The 22927-nt window shown below is 42.2% G+C and overlaps 1 protein-coding gene across 2 annotated transcripts in view; it reads left to right on the top strand.

Annotated features, from left to right (window-relative positions):
- cdon (cell adhesion associated, oncogene regulated) overlaps window positions 1–19336 on the top strand; it is a 34730-nt gene extending 15394 nt beyond the window's left edge. For both annotated transcript variants that reach the window (XM_050064802.1, XM_050064810.1), the window contains 17 exons: window positions 115–393; window positions 911–1057; window positions 1323–1466; window positions 1565–1855; window positions 1947–2216; window positions 5991–6265; window positions 6736–6910; window positions 8524–8640; window positions 9268–9471; window positions 10727–10908; window positions 12014–12119; window positions 13958–14080; window positions 14351–14542; window positions 15766–16061; window positions 16220–16299; window positions 17020–17282; window positions 18619–19336. In XM_050064802.1, coding sequence (XP_049920759.1) covers window positions 115–393; window positions 911–1057; window positions 1323–1466; window positions 1565–1855; window positions 1947–2216; window positions 5991–6265; window positions 6736–6910; window positions 8524–8640; window positions 9268–9471; window positions 10727–10908; window positions 12014–12119; window positions 13958–14080; window positions 14351–14542; window positions 15766–16061; window positions 16220–16299; window positions 17020–17282; window positions 18619–18773 — 3299 coding nt within the window. In that variant the 3' untranslated portion in view covers window positions 18774–19336. The remainder of the gene's footprint in view (window positions 1–114; window positions 394–910; window positions 1058–1322; window positions 1467–1564; window positions 1856–1946; window positions 2217–5990; window positions 6266–6735; window positions 6911–8523; window positions 8641–9267; window positions 9472–10726; window positions 10909–12013; window positions 12120–13957; window positions 14081–14350; window positions 14543–15765; window positions 16062–16219; window positions 16300–17019; window positions 17283–18618) is intronic.
- Window positions 19337–22927: the final 3591 nt, after the last annotated feature.

Below are 22927 nucleotides of genomic sequence, written 5' to 3'. Positions count from 1 at the left end.
GCAAACCAATATCTGCATGAGAATGTGTTTTATAATTTCGCCTAACCAAGCATCTATAACAAAATGACTGATTCAACATTCTGAACCTATTTTTCTCTTCTGTGTCCTCACCAGCTCAATATCCCTCTTTCCGCTCTGAGCCTGCCTCCTTGGTTCAGAGTCAAGGCTCTGTTGCTCGTCTACTCTGCTTAGTAAGTCCTCCATCAGCAGTGGTTTTCTGGCGCTTCAGAGGCCGTCCCCTGGACCAGGGCACCCTGCCTGGTGTGGAGCTCAATGAGGGATCCCTAACCATCTCCTCCCTTAATCCCAGCCATGTTGGCATCTTTCAGTGTGTGGCACGCTTAGACAATGGGCCGGCCATCGTCAGCCGCTACGCGCGTGTGGCCATAGCAGGTACGGATACAGATAATTACCCTTCTGTGCATACTTCTACTCACTTCAAAGCAGAGGGGTAAAAAAAGAGAGGAAGTTGCCTTGAGAAAAGGAAGGCCATTTTGTGAGTGTTGAACACTTAGAAAGAATGCCTGTCCTCGGCTGCCTGCTGCTGAGTGGCGGAGGGGAAGGAAGCAGTAGGAGGTTTTACTCAGGCACCCTTCCAAATGCCTCTTGACCGGTATCCTTAATGAGCCTTGGGCTTTCCTGTGTAGTGTGTTATGTTCCTGCTGGGATGCTGCTTGCTGTTGGACACTACGCTAAGGGGTTGACCCTGATCTGGAACTGTATCAAGCATGAATAGAATCACTCCTTGCAACAATAAACAAACCCAGTGATCCAACACAAACAGCTCAACTCAAGTAGCGCTGTTCGCTGTCATTCCTGACTGCTGATGCTCAGCTCACATTAAATTTCCAATATTATGCACAGAAAGTGAGTTGAGCTAAAGGAGTCTTCTTTTTCTTTGTCACTGCAGAAATATCAGAATATGAAGATGGCCGACGGCGGTCATTATCAGTGCAGGAAGGGAGCACTGTTCTTCTAGAGTGTCCTCTACCGCACAGCATCCCTCCAGCTGTTCCTAGACTGAGAGTGCGAGGGGAGTGGATAGAAGCGTCAACAGGTTTGTTTGAGACCTAACTGTAAATAATGAGTACTTGTGCATAGATGTGATAAAGCTTCTTGACATATCAGTTTTTTCTTTGCCACAAAAATCAGCAAAAACAGACATTTTCATTTGGTTATTTTATATCACCATATAAAATCACATGTACCAAGAATTATCATCTTGTTTGTTGTTCACCTTCCCTGGTGTAATACACACTATCTTAATACTGGTGGAGGTTCTCTGTGCTATTACTGAAACTGCTGTTTCCCTCTTTTTTCAGATGACTATTTAGTTCTTCCATCTGGAAACCTCCAGATAATCTCTGTTTCAGACCAGCACCAGGGCATGTATAAATGTGGTGCATTCAACCCTGTTACTGGGGAAACTGTCATGCAGCCTCATGGTACTAAGCTGTCAGTGAAACGTAAGTCTGAAGACGTTAAATTTTAAGATTGAGAAGTTTTGATATCTCAGTTGCATGTTCTGTTATCATCTGCTGATGTCGTTCTTTTGTTTCTTTAGATTCAGACTCCTCCCACTCAGTGCGAATAGTTTACCCCATTACCCCAAGGACTGTGTTGGTGCAGCAGTCACAGCCGCTGACACTGGAGTGTATCGTGTCTGGTAGTCCTGCACCAGTGGCAAAATGGTTTAAGAATGGTAAGGAGGTCACACCAGGGCCTTCTCACCAACGACAGCACAACAACCTGGCCTTCAATGCGGTGACGAGGAGCGATGAAGGGAGTTACACCTGTGCTGCTGAGACCAAGCAAGGGACTCTGATCAGCGCTAACTATACTGTGAATGTTCTTGGTAAGAAAAGCAAAAGAAAGGATGTTGGGGTGTGGGGATTGTTTGTAGCAGACCTTAGGGTGATGCTAATCTTTCTCCCTCTCCTCTACAGAGCCTGCATCTATCACAGAGGGCCTGAACAACCAGTTTGTCTCCCCTGGCTCCTCTGCTCATTTTAGCTGTGTAGCAAAAGGAAACCCTTACCCAAACATCACCTGGCTGTTCAACGCTGACCCCATCACTCCATCGCCCCACTTTCAGGTCTCTGGATCCTCACTTGTTATTACAGACGTGACACTACAGGATGAGGGCGTGTTTCAGTGTTTGCTGGACAATGGGATTGGCTCGGCACAGTCATATGGAATGCTTACGACGCTATCAGGTATGTATCCGTCATAGTAAACCCATTTGTTTCTTGGCTTTAATACAGAGCTTTCTCAACTTGTTTTTTATTAGTAATAAAAACCTTGATCTTTCAACCCACAAAATGCCTTAAATTGCTTACAGAAATGCAGGCAACAAATAATGAAATGCCCAAGAAAGAGGTCCAAAGACACAGTGTTTGGGGGCAAGGGGTTTCACTGATTAATCTGTCAAAAATGATTGTTTAATTAAGCAGTTAAGAGTGAGTTAATGTATGCCCCTCATGTGTAGTATCGTAGTCCAAAACCCATGGATATTCAATTGACAATGATATAAAACAGAAAATCAGCAAATCCTCCACATTTAGGCTGGTGGAACCAGATAATGTGTAACTTTTCTGTTTCATAAATAAGTTAAACAACAACCAAAATTGTTGTTGATCGTTTTCAAGTAACTCAATGCTACTGTTCCCACTGTTCCCCTTTTATTTCCCCTTTCATTCCACACAAAGGATGATAAAACTGGATCCAGTGCCACATTGTCACTTTACTGTAAGATCATGACCAACCTCACAACATGTGCGCCAACACTGTAGGGCTCGCAGATCTCAAGAGTTTACAGATACAAAAGTGAGCATTTTGAGAAATGCCACTTACTTGTAAATTGTTATCGAAACTGTTGCTAGTGTTGGAAAGGGTTAAGGCATCTCACCAGGCGGGATATCTGTGTGCCTGCACATACAGTATCTGCAGGGAGTCCTTGCTCTTTGAGTGTGAATGTGTGTGTGTTTCTTAGGGCTGGTAGGAGAGGCTTAGCCAAGGCCGCCCTCCTCCTGAGCCTTGAACTGAGCTTGAGCGTGAGAGTGAGCTTTGTGCACGCCGTCGGGGATAAGCCCCCGGACACTGGAATGTAAGGAGTAGCCATGGAGGGTTATGACGAGGACCAGACCACCCAGCTGTCAACATCATACACAACTGCCTTTTATTTATTAACACATCACAACGCTCCCCCCTCCTGCCCCAAGCCTCCCCTCTTCTCCCTCCCCAGCCGCTCTACGCCAGGGCCCCATTCCTCAGCTCACCCCTCTATCTGTAGAATGATTAATACAGCTACATGTGGTACATAGGGAGTACAAATCAGACAGGATCAGGCAGGTTCACTCCAAAACATTTGCTCCCAGACTCCAGGAAGAAGAATGAGATTTAATATCTTTTGCTGCAGATATACACAAAACAGAGTATAAGGGCCGATAAGCAGGATATGCCCAGCAGAGGTAAACACACTGAGGTCAGTTTGTGCTCAGTTGTTTTTTAGGTACTGTGCACCAGAGCTTATCAAATGCCCTTTGCATTCGCAGTAAACAATATTGCTGATGTGAGTAGTCTGTTATTATTAGTAATTAATCACAGAGAGCAATCTGAAATGTATTTGGTTTTCTGTTTGGTATCGTTGTTTCCATCGCCATAGCAACTCTGCGCTTTCATCTGTTAAGTGGGATGAACCACAGCAGAGATGTGGTGTCCTTATTCTGTCATGCCACTGGCTGTTTGCTCCCCTCTCCCACTTGACTAAGCTAGCAGCCCCCCTATAGATACAAGTGCTGAAATTATTATACGTGATTGACCAAAAATGTATAAAGAACAGTTGTGATAATCCATAAATATGTTAATTAATGAGCCTTTGTCTGTTTTTATTATTGTTCATTGAATATATTTAGATTTTGACTGCCGGTCTGACAAAATAAGCATTTTGAAGACATCACCTTGGACTTTTTTTTAACATGTTCTAAACCAAATGAATAACTGATTAATTGTGGGTGAGAATAATCATTAGTTGCCACCTTCTCACCACACCAGGAAAGAGCATTTCTTGATGTCCAGCCAGGACTATAAAAAGTACCTTCACTTGTCCTCCAATAAGCCGAACTCTGTCCAAACTGAGTCTCTCGTCTCTGCCGGTAATCCTTTATGATTTACTTTAACATTTACTCCCAGGTGTTCATCTCTAATGGACTGACCTTTTTCTGGGAAGGTCCTGGCAGCGAATCCCTGTCCAGGTGTAGTTGCACTTACTCAAGATATATCACTCCTCTCCATCAAGACTGTGAGGACGCTGTGGCCTTAATTGCCTCCTCCTGTATCAGTGTGTCGGAGGAGGAGCCCCGGCTGTGGTTACGCTATGAGTCAGAGCTGTGGAGAGGGCAGAGGGAGGGAACGAGCAGGAGAGTGTGTTGGACTGGATGTAGTGCTGGGGTCTGATTCTCTCCGGTATTTTAATGGTTGGCGTGTGGAATGTGTGGCAGCTGGCCGCAGTCCCAGGATCAGGTCTAGTGTTACCAGCTCCGGGCCTGTTTGTTTTACAAAGTGAACCGGTGCCGCACACAAAACAGCCCGAAACTGGACCCAGGACCCTGCAGTGTGCCCCTGTGGCAAGCCTCACCGCTTTAACCTCCTTACTCACTTGTTTAGGTTTTAATATTCAATTATGGTGCTCTTTGACCTCAGTGGTGTGGCTCAGAGTCGAGCAGTCCCTGCTCCTGTGGGCTGTCCTCCAAACGTCTGTGAAAAATTCCACCCAGGCTCTGCCAAACCGGTGTCAGCCATAATAAGGCTCCCAGCTTGCATGATTCGCCCAGGTGGACCGCTCTGGCTCTGGCGAAGATTTAATGAAAAAAACAAACAAAGCATGATTATGTAGTGCTGCAGCGATCCAGGTTTTTCTTGTTATTTTATGTAGATTAAAAGGCTTGTTCCAAATGTAAAACTTTCCAGGACTGGTTGTCCTCTGTGGACATGTAGGGCCACCTTGGTTAGTCACTGACTGAGTAACTTTGTTGCCATTGCTTCACCCTTTTTAACACTGTGCATTGCCCAGTAACAGTTTTTTTTAAAATCATGCAGTGTCCATATATGATTGATTAGTTACACTTAGGGATTTAATAATATATTTAATATAGATTTACTATAATATATTATATATAATATGTTTGCATAATCCAAAAAATTAAATGGCTCTCTGAAGTCTCATCTTATTTCAAAAATCTACAACAAGACTTTGTTAAGTTGTCTACATTTGGAGTACGTTAACTACCACAAGGTTCAGACTTTTCCTCTAAACGTCCAGACCTTTTTATTCATTAGTTTAGTTGTAGTGTAGTGTAGTGTTGTAAAAAATAGGGCTGCAACTAATGATCACTTTCATTGTCGATTAATCTGTCGCTTATTTTCTCAATTTAACTAGTAGTTCTTTGGTCCATAAAATGTCGGAAAATGGTGAAAAATGTAGATCGGTGTTTCCCAGACATCTTCAGCTCTCTTGTTTTGTCCACAAAAAAAAGAGGAAAAAAAAGACATTCAGTTTACTGTCGTAGATGAGTAAAGAAAACAGTAAAATATTTACATTTAAGAATCTGGAATCAGTGAACTTTGACTTAAAAAAAACACACCAAAAAAATACCGTACTCAATCTGATTAATTGATTATCAGATTTGCTAGCAATTTATTTAATAGTTGACATCTAATTAATTATTCATTGCAGCTTTAGTATAAAACCGACTTCATTGTTTCCATCTAAATGAGCCAACTAATTGCATTTTGAACTAAAACCGCTATGAAAGACTATCTAAAAGGAAAAATGGTGAAACCTGAAAACATTGTTTACATGTTTTCCATTTAAGGAGGAATAATCAAGGAACTTTTTTTATTCCAGCTTTGTTAAAAGTTTTATCTATCTGACCGAGCTGTGATCTGACTCAAGTTATATTTTAATAATCTTTGATGTCTCTCCCTGACAGATCCACAGCTGGGCTCCACAGCTGGTGTGCTGCTGGAGGCTTCACCATCGCTCCACCCCATGCAGAGCGATGAGGGCCACGAGCGCTTCCTGACCGAGGATGAAGGCGACGCGATCAACCTGCCGGCTGATAGGAGTGGTGACCGTCCTACTCCGGAGGCCCCAATCATCATCAGCCCACCTCAGACTCACAAACCTGATATTTATGACCTGGAGTGGAGGGCAGGGCGTGATGGAGGGAGTCAAATCAACGCCTATTTTGTCAAATACCGTAAGGTGAGGTGAAAAATACATTCTGACATTGTTTCATTTTTTTACCATTGTCTTGAAGGCAGATTTTGGTTTTACCAACACATGACCGTTTCCTGAAGTGCTGTGCCTAAATCAACTGAGAATGGGCGAATGTAATTTGCTCATTAAAGTTTAAAGGTAGAGCCAGGACTTGCACTGACTGAATTATTTCCTGTTTAAAATCCCTTTTTTCAGTAATAAGCTCACTCTGACTATAAAACTGCAGCAAAACTAGTAAAGACTCTGTTGGCAGCAGGACTCAGTTCCGCTGGAGTTGGAAATTGTGACAGAAATCTCAGGGATTGTTTCTGAGGCTGTTCCCTGTCGTTATTCAGGCTCAGACAGAGGCTGAGCTGTGGAGGATTGTAGACCGACACATGATTTTGTTTTTCCCTGTCATTTTTAGTCATGTGTTTGTGTTTGTCTGTGTGTGTGTGGCCGTCTCTGCGTGTCAGGTCGATGAAATGGGAACAGTGGTGGGGAGTTGGCACACAGTTCGTGTCCCTGGCAGTGAGAAGACCCTGCGGCTGTCAGAGCTGGAGTCCTCCAGCCTCTATGAGGTGCTGATGGTGGCTCGAAGTTCAGCAGGCGAGGGCCAGCCAGCCATGCTCACCTTCCGCACCGGCAAGGGTCAGTCCTACCACGGGCTCTCAACAAAAAATAACACTCAAATACTGTTAACAACTCTTAATAGCAATGTACCTTCATTTCCTGTGTGTATTAGGCTGTTGAGTCTTTCTTGTGGTACTCTTGGGAATAACTAACCACTGGAAGACCCCACGTCACCACTTTTCAAACACAGCTACAATAGAAAGAGCAAAATTTTCAGCTGCTTTAAACATCAACAGTAAATGTCAAGATTTGGTGTCATCTCCTCTGAGTTAAAGAGCATCTGGTTGTTTCTGGACTCCAGATTTTGCACTGACATTAAACAGGCATTCAGGAAGAAATTTATTAGAAGCAGAAACACGCATATCTTCCTCTATCAATAGCAGTCACATGAGAACAGAAAAATCTGCAAAGCACTTTGCGTTTTTCGAATTAGGGGTGTAAGAAAATATACTGAAAATATACTGTTTGTATACCGTACTTTTTGAGGTGATATTCATGATTCTACATTCAGAGCAAACCCATATAATCATGTTATGTTTGTGATTTATGGGAAAGGAAGCACATTAAAATACTTTCAACCAAGCTAACTTGGCTCAAGCGCCTAGGAAAATGAAATTAGTTCATGGTTGTTGTGGACTGAGAAATATTAATAACTGAAGTAGAAGCAGATGATTTGAATGACGAAGTGAAAACACCTAAACATAAAATGACATTTCATTACTAAATAACTACTTGATGGTTAAAAATGTATTGTGCACTGCCATATACTGTATGTGAGGGTAGAATATTCCTTCAAGTGACCACTTCCACCACATTGTCCGATTACAATCCTAAGTACAATCATAATGATCAGTATCATAATCATAGTGAAAGACCAAGCAAGTTTTTGTGTTTTTGAGACAAATAGAAACAAGAACAACCGCAAATGTTCCAAAAACTAACAATAATGCTATACCGCAGCAGGGTTGACAAAATGTTCCCTGGTCAGAAATATGCAAAATACTGCCAGAAACTACAAATATGACTGTATCCCAAGGGTGGTTCTTTTACAAAATTGTCCTGGACCAAACAAATGCCAACCAGTCCAAAACCAGGCTCTTATGTCCAACTGCAGCTCCAAACTTGTCGGAATAACGCTATCTCCCCAAGAAATATTTGACCTATCCTCGATAAGCTACATTTTTTTTTGTCTTAATTGGATTTATTAATTTCAACCATGAAACTGCATTATCTGTAAAGTCTATCTTTTACATGGTGTGTGTTTGAGAACTATCTCCATACTGCCAGAAATATATTTCTGGTAGAGAAATATTAAATCTAAATGCAAAAACAAGCTGCCAAATTTTTTTTTATGTAATTAGCAATGCTTTTCCTGAAAAGTGTTAAATTTGGACACTAGTCACACCATAGACTCATACGAGCATCAACACAGCTAAGTGTAACTGCAGAGTTGTTGAGTTGGAACCTGACACCCACCCTGATAAAACCCGAACAGCTCCGGAAACCAGGAGGAAATTTTAGATTTCAGAGCCAACATCCGGAGCTGTTCCATGTGCTTGCAGTGGAACTGATAGCCCTCAAGACCTGCTGGGCCTTGTTTTTCTAACTTGCTTTTCTTCTTCCTCTCTCAGAGAAGAGCACCACCTCCAACAAAAATCCGTCCAAGCCTCCTGTCATCTCGATGCCCCCTAAAGCTCCAGAGGACAAAACACCCAACACACACTTTGGTGTTGTCATACATGACAGAGGTAGGCGGAGAATCACTGACTGTCTGCAAAGTGTTTTGTTGGTGCAGATACTGGACTGTGTGCAGACAGTGATTGTGGGATGTTTCTGAGGAAGTGATGGGGCTTTCTGTCGAGCAGATAGAGTTCATGACCGGTCTGTGTTCAATAGATCTAGAGCTTAATGTTTAGATGTGGTCTGCTTTGTTTCTTTGTGCCTCGGAGTACAAACAGTGACACAACAGTTGACACCATGTAATGAATCTTTGGATGAAACATGCTGTTAGCAGAAAGCTGTGAGATTGCACACGGCTTCAGGATCAGATCTAAGTGTGTGCTTTTTTGCGTGTGCGCATGTTTACTCACATTACAAGCTGGCGTACTTTGCTGAAACTCACATTGGTCTTTTCACTAACCCTCATTTCTCTCTCTCTTACTCTTTCCTGCCCTCTCTAACTTTGTGGCTAAGAGCCCAGACAGTAAGTACACATTCCTCCACGTCATGCCCTCTTTTTTTTTCTTTCTCTGTGAACTTGTTCCATCCTTACATGAGTTGGGATGCAGTGATGATGCTTGCCAGTTCTCTGTGTGTGTTTTTAATTGTATTTGAAGACATTTGCACGACTCATAGGTTATTTGTTTCTGCCCCAGTACCTGAGGCCCCTGATCGCCCCACCATCTCCATGGCGACTGAAAGTTCAGTGTATGTCACCTGGATTCCCAGAGCCAACGGCGGGTCTCCAATCACAGCTTTCCGTGTTGAGTACAGAAGAGGTCGCAGTGCAGAATGGGTCGTGGCTGCGGATAACATCTCACCTCTCAAGCTGTCTGTGGAAGTTCGCAATCTGGAGCCTGGTGAGCTTTCACAAACTTTTCTCTGCAGTCCAGTGAAGCATGACATGATTCCTCTGCACAGATAAGAGTTTCTTGATCTAAAATGATCATGTGATGCTGTGTGACTAGATTGCTTATCCGTCTTTATCTTTATTTTTCTCTATAGATTTTGATCAGTTGAACTTAATCCGGACTAATGTAACCCGTTTCAACCTGCATACAGTAACTCAGGAAGCTGATATTTTACAAGTTTAGTTTATTTATTAGTGACATACAACCACTTGCTCAAAGTGTTCAAAGCCTGCAATCACTGTTTTATGATGCATCAATATATTGGTCTAAACGATGGTTATTATCATATCACAATATTTGTAAGAAGCAGATAATGTATAAGACAGCGCGTTTAATATAGAGGACTCAAAAGCAATTAATTTCAGCCCTGAGCAAAGACTTCAGTGCCTCTCAACTTTAGTTAAGTGTTAAAACTAAAATGAATCATTAGAAACACAAATAGCAGAATTAGGTATCACCATGACAATATAATAAGTTAGTGACTATGTTTACATGCACAGAATATTCCATTTTTTTCCCCTTATTCTGAAAAAGACAATATTCCTACTAAGCTGTTTACTTGGCAAATGAAAATTAATATTCCACTAATATTCTTGTTTACATGCAGCTGTGCATACTGTAAGTTTTCCACCAGTGGCGGACTTGTTCAACCATGCGAACACAGCCTCCCTCTTTCATTCCTTCAACCACCTTATTAAAAAGGTGTGATATTTGTGCATGTCCAAAACCATGTTAATGTATTTAAAAATGGGTGTGTTCCTCCTTCTGACCAGAAATGTGGGCTTTTCTTTTGCATCTCTACCCCAGCCCAGCAAACAGTTGTCTAGTTGGTTTGTGTACAATGATTCATTAAAGCACACAGCAGGTGTGTTGCATACTGGGGTAAAAACCCAAATTGAGATGCATATTCTGAATGTACTGTAGACATGTCCAAAGAATGCTCTTAAAACCCGAATAATACCGGCATCCCACATGTCATATTCGGGAAATGCTACATTTGGAATTAGGCCTAATTCAGAATATCCAAACAGAATATGTTGTTTACACGACCTGTATTAAATTAGCAATATTGTCATGTTCGGAATAATAGTGGAATTTAAGTGTGCATGTAAATGTAGTCATTGATAGACTCCACAGGATAATATTCAGTTATTGCTCATCACTGTACTGTAAGACTGCCTCATTCATTGTATTACTTTCGCAGGATCCTCCTACAAGTTCCGTGTTGTAGCCATGAACATGTACGGTGAGAGTCCTCACAGTATTCCATCAAAGCCGTACCAGGTGCCACAAGCCAGCCCGCGAATCGCAGATCGTCCTGTGGTCGGACCTCACATCTCATCCACAGATGCCATCAGTGACACACAGATCATGCTGCGCTGGACTGTGAGTACACCGTTGACACAGAACACCCATAGCACCAGTAGAGAATACGTTTTGAGACTAAATTCTTACTTTTAACCTTTAACAATTTAAGCCTTATTTTTGTTGTTTTTGGTATATGATTGTATTGTATGAGACAGGAAAACCGAGCAGTCAGATTTGTTACCAACTTATTTGTAAGACGGAAAAAAAAAACCCCTATAATGCTTGTCGTAGTTGCTCACACACAGCTTTCTTGTGCAATGAGGGATTACTACAGATGTTTCGAGTGCAATCACTTCCAGTTTTACCTCCAAATAAAGTGGTTGGTGGGGAAGAGAGGATCTGGATAAACTGCTGGCTTGTTTAAAATCTGCCGGATGGCTTGTGCTTCTTGTCTTTTTGTTGATGTCCTATAATGCATAGGTATAATCATAAAATATCAGGGCCTACCTACCTTTGTGTTATTATTTTTTTATTCTGGGATTTTACAAGGTCAAAACTTGAGACTTAAATGCAAATTTCGAGTCTGAGGTCCACATTTTTGAAGTCTAACTTGAGTCCAAGTCAAAAATGAAGTGTACAGCTCTGTAAGTACAAGTAAATGGAAATACTAAAAATAAGTACCTCAGAGTATAGTATTTACAACAGTACTCTTAAGTAAATGACATTGTAACTTTCTGCCACAGTAGACCAGCCAGTTTGGTTGATGTAGTATTTTTTTCCAGCTGGTTTACCTGTTTTTGAGCTGCTGGTACTTCTCTGGCAGCCGAGGTTCAATCAGACCTTTAATTGAGCTGCTGTGCTGATTAGAGCTCTGCTTTAACAGAGATTAAGAGGCCCTATCCATATACGTTTTGATTCCGCTCTCTTCAAAGCTGTTTCTCCTCCGCACCACAGTTAGGGCTGCAGATGGACGCAGATAGTTCCCCAGATTTACTTAACCTCAGACGGTCTCATTATTTCCTGAACTTTAGATAGAAAGTGCAATCACAGTCTTGCTTGCAGCCTTGGACATCTGCTGATAACAAGCTCCACCATTAGTTGCCGGAAAATTTCCTCTCTTTGTATAATAATTGCCCACTAGATTGCAGCAGTCTAACGTAATCTTTTTTCCGTCCCTATCCAGTATAGTCCCTCGAGTAACAACAACACTCCAATCCAAGGTTTCTACATTTACTACCGGCCCACGGACAGTGACAATGACAGCGACTACAAAAGAGATGTGGTTGAAGGTGAGTGGAAATGCAGATTTGGATGTTTGTGTGTCTGTGTTACCACTGAAGATTGAGTGTATGGCTGTCGTAGATTGTTTGTCGACAGCCCCGTCCTGTCCCGGATGTTAAGCTCGCGCTCTGCAGATAAACTTGGACTTGGGAGAGTAATGGATACTCCATGTCAAGAGAGTGGTGTAGTGAAGAGGGGCATTTCTGCTGTTTGATTTATAGAGAGTGCTGTCCCTGGGCAGCGGGGCTTTCTGAAATCTGTTTTTAATAAATGGTTGCCAGAGCTGAAATATGAGCCCGGCCAGAGGAGAGGGGCTCAGGTTGCTGGGTGGAATGCTAACAGTGGAGCCTGGTACAGGAAGGGAAGGAGGGACGTCCTTTTAGTCCGCCCAGCTCTTTAATATTTGAACGTCTATAGTTTTCCACAATGTCCGCAGTGTCAGTGTGTGTAGGGCTGGAGTGAGCACTGTTTTGGTCAAAAGATAAATTCAGTAAAAGGTCTAGGTTGCATATAACTGTGTTTCCAAAGGATTTCAATGGCTATATTTCCATGTTTAGTTATGCCGTGCTTCCACTTGATATCTATTTATTTAAATTTTTAACCCAGACATCCAAAAACTTTTCAACCAGTCCAGCACCAACCACTAAAATTTAACTTTGGCACCCCTAGTATCAAAAACGACACTGTGGCAGACACAACACATAGACTTCACCAGTTTTTGCCTGGATTGTCTTATGACTTGGCAATCATTTTGAAAATGTGCTTTATTTTATTTATTTTTTTTATCTGTAAATGTAAAAAACATCAGTACCAATATGATAAAACAATGAGGGATTTGATTGATTCCATTGATTTGAGGAACATCAACATGTTTCTCTACATAATTCTCTTTTTTGTTCATGTATTAATCAAAGTTCCTAAATGAATCAACATCTTATGTCTTAGCAAAAGTAGCCATTATAAGAAACTCGCCTTAGCAAAACTAATTATCGGACACAATACTCAGTGCCAACTTTTGGTACCCAGCAGTTTGATTCTCGGTGCTAATATCACAGTTCACAGTTCATCAATAAGTGCTTAGGTAACCAGCCCCACATGCATCCTGCAGTCACTTCCCCCTTAGATATTTGTGCGTGTCTTGTTTAAACATATTTGAAATCTGTGATTGAGCACAAACTAGTGTTTATTTGTGTATTAAACTTCTGCTTCTGAATTGACTCTGACTTACAGCCCAGAGTAGATTTAGCTTCAGCAGCAGCTTTCTTTTATTGTTCCCACTTTCAACCGTTAAAATCTACCTTGGGGCAGAGGTAGCACTTGTGCGGTGATTTATTGTACTTAATATGAAAAAAACACAGCAAGAACGGCAGCTTCTTTCAGCCTCATTTGTTGGAAATGTAGCATTTCCATGTTGGAGATTGTCGTCTCATCTGTGATTTTCAAAGCACGTAGTAGTGTGATTGTGTGCGGTAGTGCAGCAGTTGTGTGTGTGTGTGTGTGTGTGTGGAGTGGGAATACTGGAGGCAGGCCAGCACAAACATGAAGCTGCCATATATGGAGCTCATCTAGAGTAAAGCAACTGTCTGGGCCCTCGTGGGACTGACGGAGTTAGAGAGAAGGGTGGGGGCACTGGAGCAAAGAGAGAGGGGGGTGAATGAGAGAGAGAGAGCGTAAAAGTGCATGACCTGAAGTGTGAGACATGAAGAGAAGGTAGAGAAGGAGGGAAATACTGATAGTGTGTTTACACAGGATTTGGAGCAATGTGAGTCAACACCAGCTCATAGAGGAAGTGATTTCTCACCTTTGTCCCCCTTCTTTTCCACCTCCTTCCCTCCTGCCTCCTCAGGTGTAAAACACTGGCACATGATTGGACATCTCCAACCTGAGACCTCCTATGATATCAAGATGCAGTGCTTCAATGATGGGGGAGAGAGTGAATACAGCAACGTCATGATCTGCGAGACCAAAGGTAAGAAAACATAAAACTTTACTGCACAAGAAATCACTCGTGCGTCAACCAAACCTCCACTTCATCAGAAGTCCAGGCATGTTTCTGCGAAGGTTGTAACTTTAATGAAGGGTACGATCGCCATAATTACATAACGTGAATGTACTGAGTTTTATGAGACCAACAACAATGGTTTGCATTCTATAGTTTGGTACTGTGTGATTTTCCTTTGTTGCTAGCGGGTAAAAAGGTGTTCCTCATGTCCCCTCCTGCCTCCTCTCTCTGCTGCAGCACGTCAGTCACCGGGGTCGCCCAGCCAGCACCCCATCACCCCACCTTACCCCCACCCCCAGGACCCACCCAGCCCACCTGGAGGTCTGCTGTACCTGATTGTGGGATGTGTTTTGGGAGTGATGGTGCTCATCCTGCTTGCTTTTATCGCCATGTGTCTGTGGAGGAATCGCCAGCAGAACAACATGCACAGTGAGTTTATAGACAAACTAAACCTGAAGCTAACGTAGAGGAAGTATAACTGCCGCCTACAGCATGAGATTTTGTATAATGTGTTCAAAAAACATCGATTATAAAGTTAAGCTGTGTTCCCTTTTTTTACTGTAGTTCATTTTAAAAAGTAGTTTGCAGCACCAGCACACAAAGAGTTAACTCCTTTTTAAGTGTCTCATATTTAAAGGTAGTTGGCCCCAAGACAGCATGTGCAACGTATTCCAAGTGTTCATAGTACATATATGGATCCCACAGCGCTTGCAAAAGTGTTTGCCATTGTTGGATGGACTCTTTACCAGACCTTTTGGGTCTGTAAATAGTTGGGGTTTTGCAGCTTTAAGATTTTGAGAAAAGAGCTAAGGTTGAGTCACAGGTGTTGACTTTCTTTGTAATAATTCATATCAGAATGAACTGAACAATAGAGCTGATTTTTTTTTCAATACTTGTGGCAATATGTTACCTGACTTTCAGTACTGATACCAAAACAGTCTCTTTTTTTCCATAATCTTGTTATAATAAATGTAAACACAGTGTTGTATAAATCCTTTCTCTCATCATACAAAATAAGCCAAACTCCTCAATGTCCAGGGTTTAAAGTAATTTAAGTAAGTTAACACAAATAGCATTGTAAAACCATTACCAACATCTAAAGTGTGCAAAATTATGATTTTTAAATAGTTATCTGATAAAGACAAATTAAAAGAGACTAAGAAGAATCTGACAAAGAGTCAGGGCCAAATTTTAGTACTTTATAAACTGTTCTATGACAGAAAAAAGACAGCATGCTGACAAATGACTAAAAGTGGCTCCTCAGATGCAGAAAAAAGAGATACATTTAATTTCTATTCAAAAGGTTAAAAAGTGTGGGGGATTAAAAAAAACAATGAAAGTAAACAATTCTTTCAGAGGATCATTGTTAGGTAAATATACCACTTAATGCTGTGTTTCTGTGAGTAATAATTAGGCCATCAGAGGACTAGCAAAAGCCAAAATAGTGTCGTATTGTTAAAGTTAATGCTGGTCTATGGACAGATTCTGGTCTGTACAGAAGACATATTAAAGTTGAATAGCTAGCTCAGTCGATAATTAGATGATTTTTCCTTTATCTAGACTAGATAAACTTTCTAAATTGTCTCTACCCCTATCCTAACCATTCTGCCTCTTAATCACCTCCTCTCTCTCTCTCTGTCTCTCCGCTGTAGAGTACGACCCACCTGGCTACCTGTACCAGCCAGCAGAGATGAATGGTCATGTCCTTGAGTACACCACACTGCCCGGCACCAGCCGCATCAATGGGGGCGTCCACGGGGGGTATGGGCACAGTGGCCCCATGTTACCACAAGGGTGCCATCACCTCCACCACAAACTCCCAAACGGCTTGGCTCTGCTCAACGGCTCCGGCAGCATGTTCTCACCTGGCCACCCACATGGCCATGATGGCACCCTGCCCCACAGCAACCGGGACTGCGAGCACTCGCACCCCCACCACCACCATAACGTGAGTGCTGCAGTCCAGACACCACAAAGTACTCCAAACCTAGAGACTGGATGCATTATTCCTGTCCAAGTATTAAATAACCACATACGGTATTTTACATCAGCAGCTGCAAATCCAGTTTGCTTTGGCTAAATGTAATGTTTGTGTTCTCTTGTCAGGGTGGAGGCATGTACACAGCTCTTCCCCAAACAGAGTCATCTGATTGTATGAGCTGTCAGAATCTGTGCAACAATAACAGGTAAGAGAAGAAATCTTAAGAATCTAATTTAGCATCGCATTAATGGAGATCTTTATTTTTTAAGAAATTTGGGGATTTATTGAGTGTTAATTTGTCAGAAAAAAAATCAGCAGTACAAAAATCAAGGCAAGAATTGGATCTGTGAAACACACACACACACACACACACATGCGCACACACATTTCCCCTCCTGCTAGTCTTGTTTATGTACTTAAGGGTCCCCAGCATCACAGTTTACCCTGTGTGCACCCAGCCAGCAGACCTAATGAGCCCTGTGTTTATTTACCTCTGGCTGCTGGGAAAAGAGGGGGTGTGGTCACAATCCAATCATGTGCTGATAGTGGGAAGCCAAGTTCAGGGAAACATGGTGAAGCTCGCTGCGTGCAACTGTCTGCGTTTGGGAACTTCATCGGAGAGCAAAACCACAATGTGTCTCAGTTATTTAAAGGCAGTTAGACTGGACGTTTAATCTCCGGTTGAACTGTTGAAAATGCTTTTTGCAGCTGTGTAAGAGTGCTCCAGTTGTGTTAGAGCTGTCATTGTTTTGTACACTGTTAGGGGTATTAACACAAGGGTTTTCTGTGTCTGGTGGAAAACCCACAGATATCTGCAGAGAGGAAGAACCAGAGTTCTCACAGTGGGTGAGCACTCAGCAGTACACTGGCACCTTTATAAACGAATGTCCTGCATTTCTTTCCATCTCCCTCTGTCTCTAAACAGATGTTACAACAAGACCAACGGCACTTTCTCCAGCGGCACTCTGCCTGTAATGCATCGTGTGGCGCCTTGCCAGCAGGATGGGCTGGAGATGGTGCCTCTGGGACAGGTTTCGTCGCAGTGCCACGGCCCTGACAGCCATATGCACTCTGCTGACCAGGGGGCCGACGCAGGGTACCAGCCAGACGAGCACAGGGAGTCCTCGCCCTCACAGCATTCCTGCTGTCTGGTTGGGAACAATGAAAACTGTCCAGCAGACAACACTGGTGAGACACATTTTTATACCAAATGCCCACAAAATCCTTCCAAGTATTTGGACTTTTTCCTCCTCCACCATTTTTTCTTCCTCTTGTATTTTCAGATACAGTGAACTGCAACTGGCTATGATGATGCATTTGAATTTACTTATTATTTCAGAAATTCTATAATTAAAAGTAACTTTTGGATAGTCTTTGATTAAAAAAATATTCTAATCATGAGGCTATAGAATCAGACTTAAAAAGATAAGATCATCTTCAGGCTGGAACGCTTTTATCCTCTTCAGCATTGCATATGATGTTGTGAAATCCTTTTTCCTTATTGTCAACAGGTACTATTTAGTATAATAATGGAATATGATCATAGAAAAAAAGGTGACAGTAATGCTTTAATAATGTTTTTCTTGTTTTTTCATTGCAGTATTTTTTATGTGAGAACACTTAAGTTTTAGTAGTAGTAGTAGGTAGGTAGGTAGGTAGTAGTAGTAGTAGTATCTCTTAATGGCGGCTTGTGGCCAGTGAATATTTCATGATAAATGTAGGAATAATGCAGAATAACAAAAAATACAGTCAGACTGACTTCTGCAGTAACATATGAGTACAAGATTCATTCAACACATAGCTCATTGCAATCTTAAGCTTAGATAGTTTAAGAAATTGTTGAATTTTTCAAGAAGTCAGTTTACTTGCTGTCTTGCTGAGTCAGGTGATAAGATTGAAACTATTCCTATATCTGTCAGGTAAACATAATGCTATGGCCAGCAAGTGATTGGCTTAGCTTAGCATAAATACTGGAAAATTCTTATGTAACTTCCTGAAGTCTTGTCATCAGCCTGAGGTTGTAGCTAGTGAGACTCCAGGCAGTCACGTCTCCCCCCAAGAAAAAAATCTGGCAAATTGTCTTGAAAACTTCAACGTGTCCTTTTTTATCTTGTGTGGATTCAACGGATGTGGGCTAGCTGTTTCTCTGTGCTTCCAGTCTCTGTGCTAAGCTAAGCTAACCTGCTTGTAGCGATAGCTTTATATTTACTGTATAGAGTGGAGTCTTTAAGCATATTTCCCAAAATGTCAAAAAATAGCCTTAAGACATTAGAGTTATAAACTGATTCCAGGGGAAGTGAAAACATTTACATGGTTCAAAACTATTGTGAAATCAAACTCTGACAGTTCTTCTTATTTTTATGCCTTACTAGTAAGTTTTTATGTTGCCAATCCTCATGTTTTATGCAGACAAACTGTAGCGTCACCACAAATTACATTGTGGGCCACTCCTGAATCTGTTCCTGTCTTTTTTAATATGAAGTATAAACCAAAGACTCCCCTCTCTCTCTCTCTCTCTGTGCAGCTGAGGAGGAGCTGGAGTGCATGGACACGGAGGGGCCTGTGGTGTGCTGGGAGAGTCTTGGCCTGCCAGACTTGGACTGTGACGAAAAGCCTGGGTGGATCTCCAGCAGCAGCCTGGCAGGCGAGCTGATCCAGCCGAGCCCACAGGAGGTCTGAACGCAGCCCACACACAACTACACTCTCCTGCAGTGTGGAGGGTTTAGAGAAACCAGGCAGAGAGACTGGACGAGAGACAGTGGTGGAAATATCACAGTGGAAGAGGACCAGTGATGGGATAGTCAGAGACACTGCATGTTACGGTGACAAGGCCACAAAACTTTGGATGGACTAAGCTGAGATGAGCAAAGTGTGAAAAGAGAGCGACTTCAAGAGACTGAGAGCAAAGCCAGATGGAGAGAAACACAAAGAGCAAAGGAAACGCTTCTCAAAGACAGAAACAATATCCCACTGGAGGGAAGACTCTCATAAAAGATCAAAAACTCTTGAGATGACTTATTTATTTTTTGTAGTAGTGAAATATTATTTCATATGAATGTATCTGTTTTAAAGTAAAAAAAAGTTTGTCTTTTATATTATTTATGCCTTTTGGATGAGAAATACTTTTTATTTTTTGTTGTTTTGTCCCTCTGTGTTCCACTCAAGTGTGGAGATTAGCAATTGTCTGTGTAAAGTTTTGTAATAATATAAAGAGAAGATATGGAAGAGTAAACAACAACCTATTTTCAATGTCTTTCCTCCCCTCCTTTATGTGCATGTGCAGCGCCCAATGAATGATTGCCATAGTGAATTTCCCGGCCTCGGTCCAAACCCATCGATATTTCTGGCAGGCCTTTGATGTGGCTGTGTGATGGGCTGTTCCACTGCAGTGACCCCTGAATGGGGTGAACACTCCCTTCACTGTTCAGATTAAGGCTGCTGCTCTTTGCTTCAGTGAATACTTGATAGCTCATCACTTAAAGCAAAATGCACTGTTGCTTTCAGAGCACTGCTGACCTACTGGCCCCAATCTGTTAGAGAAGTGGAGTAGTTGCATTAAAACAGAATTGTTAAGCGTTAACGGCCCCCTCACATAAATCTTTGTATGTTAAAACCGCTCTGGTGCTTGTGACAGACTACTCTCCCATCCTTTGTAATTTTGAGATCACACAGGTAAAGTGTGTTTGACCAGGTGAAGTTCTCCTGTCAGGTACAAATCTCCAGCCACAGGGAGAGCTTCATCAAAAGTTAAACACAATCTGTGTCATGAATAGCAGCAAATGCTCCAACCAGAGAAAACTTAATTGTTGCTCATCAATGTGGCATTCTTGGTATTAAAGGGTCAGTTTGCCCAAATCGTAAAATGTTTTTTCACTTAACACTGACAAAGCCGATTGTATCATTTCATTGTACCGACAAAGAAGTTGGCCCAATTAGTGAACGTCGACATCTGTGAATTATCAAGACTAAAAGGGACAGTGTTTATGGAAAGACACAAGGCTACACAAACAAAATTTCCATCACCTCATTTGTGCTTTGTTGGAGGCGGAAAATCTCAGAAACACAAAACTTTAACATATGAAACCCAAACTATCTGCATTGTTGTGATTTGGTCGAACTGACCCTAAAGGGTAATCACAAATTGGGAATGCTGGTAAAATGGTCCATCTGTCCCAGTTTAATGACATTACATTTCATGATTTCTAGGAAATGAAGGTTGCATTGCCAATTGGAGCTGCTAACATGCAAAGTTGTCTACAGTGGCAATCCTAGACAGGGCAGGTAAAGAAGCCTATCTAGGCCCTGTCCTAACTAATGGTATCCAGCTGTCATACGGTAGCAAGAAGGGGCCCCACTTTTGGTGGCAGTAGCAGTGCCCTGTATAGTGCATTTATAGGAGGTTTCAGGGGGTTTATAGTTGTCATTTCAAAATATGCTAATATGAGTGGCCATTGAGAGGCTTTTGTGCCTATTTTACAATTTACCTGGTTTGCCTCACTTCACAGTGCGCCCCTGACTGCCTGGCATAGCTTTAACATCTCGCTGGACAATGGTATATTAGAAACAGGCAGAAGGTGAGTTGAGATGAGTAATTCTGTCGTCAAAAGTCACTGTGTGCTGCTAGTGATGTATGAAAATACTGCTGAGAACTCATTCATAAAAACAGTTGTAATATGGTCTTCTTAGGTTTCAGCCTGCCTTAGCCAAACCCATATTCTGAAGGCTTAAACCCTTCATTGGTTTTAAAATAATCTCCCTGGTGTGTTGGCTGATTGGAGTTGATAGGATTGCAGCAGGCAGATGACAGGGCTGGCCCTGCTTCACTGAGGATGACTGCGGTGCACGCTTTCCATGCCTGGTGCCTGTCTGCCTGTGTTTGTGCCAGATTCAGCTGCCAGTCCTCAGGCCCTGGCTCGCCTGGCATCTCTCCTCCCTCTGATGGTATATGGGATATTCCTGGCACCCGGATTTACTCGCCTGCTGCTGAGGCGTGGCATAGCCTCTTCCGGCTGTTATTTTTAGTCACGATGGAGGCTGGTGGCATGCGTTCAGTTGACTTGACTTAAACTCAATTCTTTCCCAGGAATAGCCTTTAAGTGTTTCAGATGAACACTGATTTGATTTTGTTTTTGAGGTGCGAATCCAAAACTAAAAGTGGCTTACAGACCAGAATGATGGGAAGAACTGGCCACACTCATTAAGTTTCTTTTCATTTTTTGTCTCATTTCCATACTGTTGCTCATTCGAGTGTCCATCATGAATCCCTTGCTGCCGTTAGGAAGAAAAAGGAGAAAACAATGGGTAGGAAATGAAGCTGGAAAGGAAGGAGAAATAGTCCGAGGAGGGAGAGGGGATGCTGACAGATGCAGGCTGGGCTGATGAGGAGAAGATAAGGGCAGGGTTGTCTCTAAATGAGCTTCTTCTCCATCTCCCACGTCTATCAGTCGGCACTCTCCCTCAGCCCTGCCCTGCACCCTCTACCCACGCAGCTACACCCCTTCATTAAGGAGCCCATGGGAACAAGAAAGCTCATTGTCTGCCCTGGAATTTCTGCCCCTTGCTGCAGAGCCGACCTGTTAACGCCAGTCCCTCTCCCCTCCGCCCACCATTCTTCCTCTCTCTCCCCTCTCCAGCACACCCTGAATGAATGCAATTCTTATGAATCGGGCAGTGTGTTGTTAAGTTGCTTGATTCAGCCCCGGGTGGTTTTATCCTTGAGATGTCACAAACCACAAGTGAAGCATGTTGTGGTTGGATGAACTCCAACGGCATTCCAGTGGGTTCCTGCAAATGATGAGCTCATAGGGAGCACAAGACTAATAATCTGTATGTTCTCTCAAGGATATGTGCTATTTATTTGTTAGTGGGGTAAAATATTGATGCAGGAAGATGCCTCACTCATGCTGATGTAACCACAACATTTGTAGACTGCACCTGTTAGATACAGTCGGGGAAACACTGTCTCATCTTTGTTCCAGCTGCATCCATTTAACTGCCTCCATTTTTTCCCTGTCAACCCACTTCACAGTTTCAGTATGATCATACTTATCTGGATCAATAATGAGCCTATTGATGACAAGCAGGTTGGATCTGTTAACATGAGCTAACCTCCAGAAGGAAATGAATGGTATTCTCAGGCATCATGGGAAATTCTGAGAGCCACACTTGCTGAAAAATAAATCAGCCAAGTAGTCATTTTTATTCACCAACCACTCTAGAGTATCTGTGCACAGATATGAGTAATGATATGTTTATTTTATACGGATGAATTATTTAAGAGAACACTTGTCTTATGTGTAAGGATTTCTGTCAAGGTATGTGACAGCTCAAAGAAGCTAAAATGTTTCCCAGAAATTATTCAGGAATGAGAGTTTGCAGCCTCGAGCGATGTGCTTTAAAATGTTGAGATGTGTTGGTCTGCTCTGGATGTGCCACAGTCTCTCACTCCATCGAAAGTGACAACACACAGCAGTAAAATAACGAGCACAGTCTAATGCAATTAAAGAAAGAAAAACAACACGGCAGGGTGGTTATTTGAATTAAGCAGAAACAGTAATGAACAATATATTTCAAGAAAAAACAAACACCAGATAGTCTTTTCTAATGAACTTGCTGTCCAGATGGTTTTAATAATCAACACAATACAAGACTGGTTAGGTATTTGAAATAGGAACCACAACCTCAGGTCTACATGGTGTCACGCTTTGTAAGTTTATATGGCTACCAAGACTGCAGGAGACAATAGCACAGTCTTCTACTGATCAAAGCGCTTCGGTGTGTATTACAGCCCAGTCCAGTGCTAAAAAGTCTGTTCGTCCAAATGATAAAAAACA

Source organism: Epinephelus moara, chromosome 2 (genome assembly GCF_006386435.1).
Source record: "Epinephelus moara isolate mb chromosome 2, YSFRI_EMoa_1.0, whole genome shotgun sequence".
NCBI lineage: Eukaryota > Metazoa > Chordata > Actinopteri > Perciformes > Serranidae > Epinephelus > Epinephelus moara.
The sequence above is the reverse complement of the archived record's forward strand: the minus strand, read 5'-3'. Positions and strand labels throughout refer to the sequence as shown.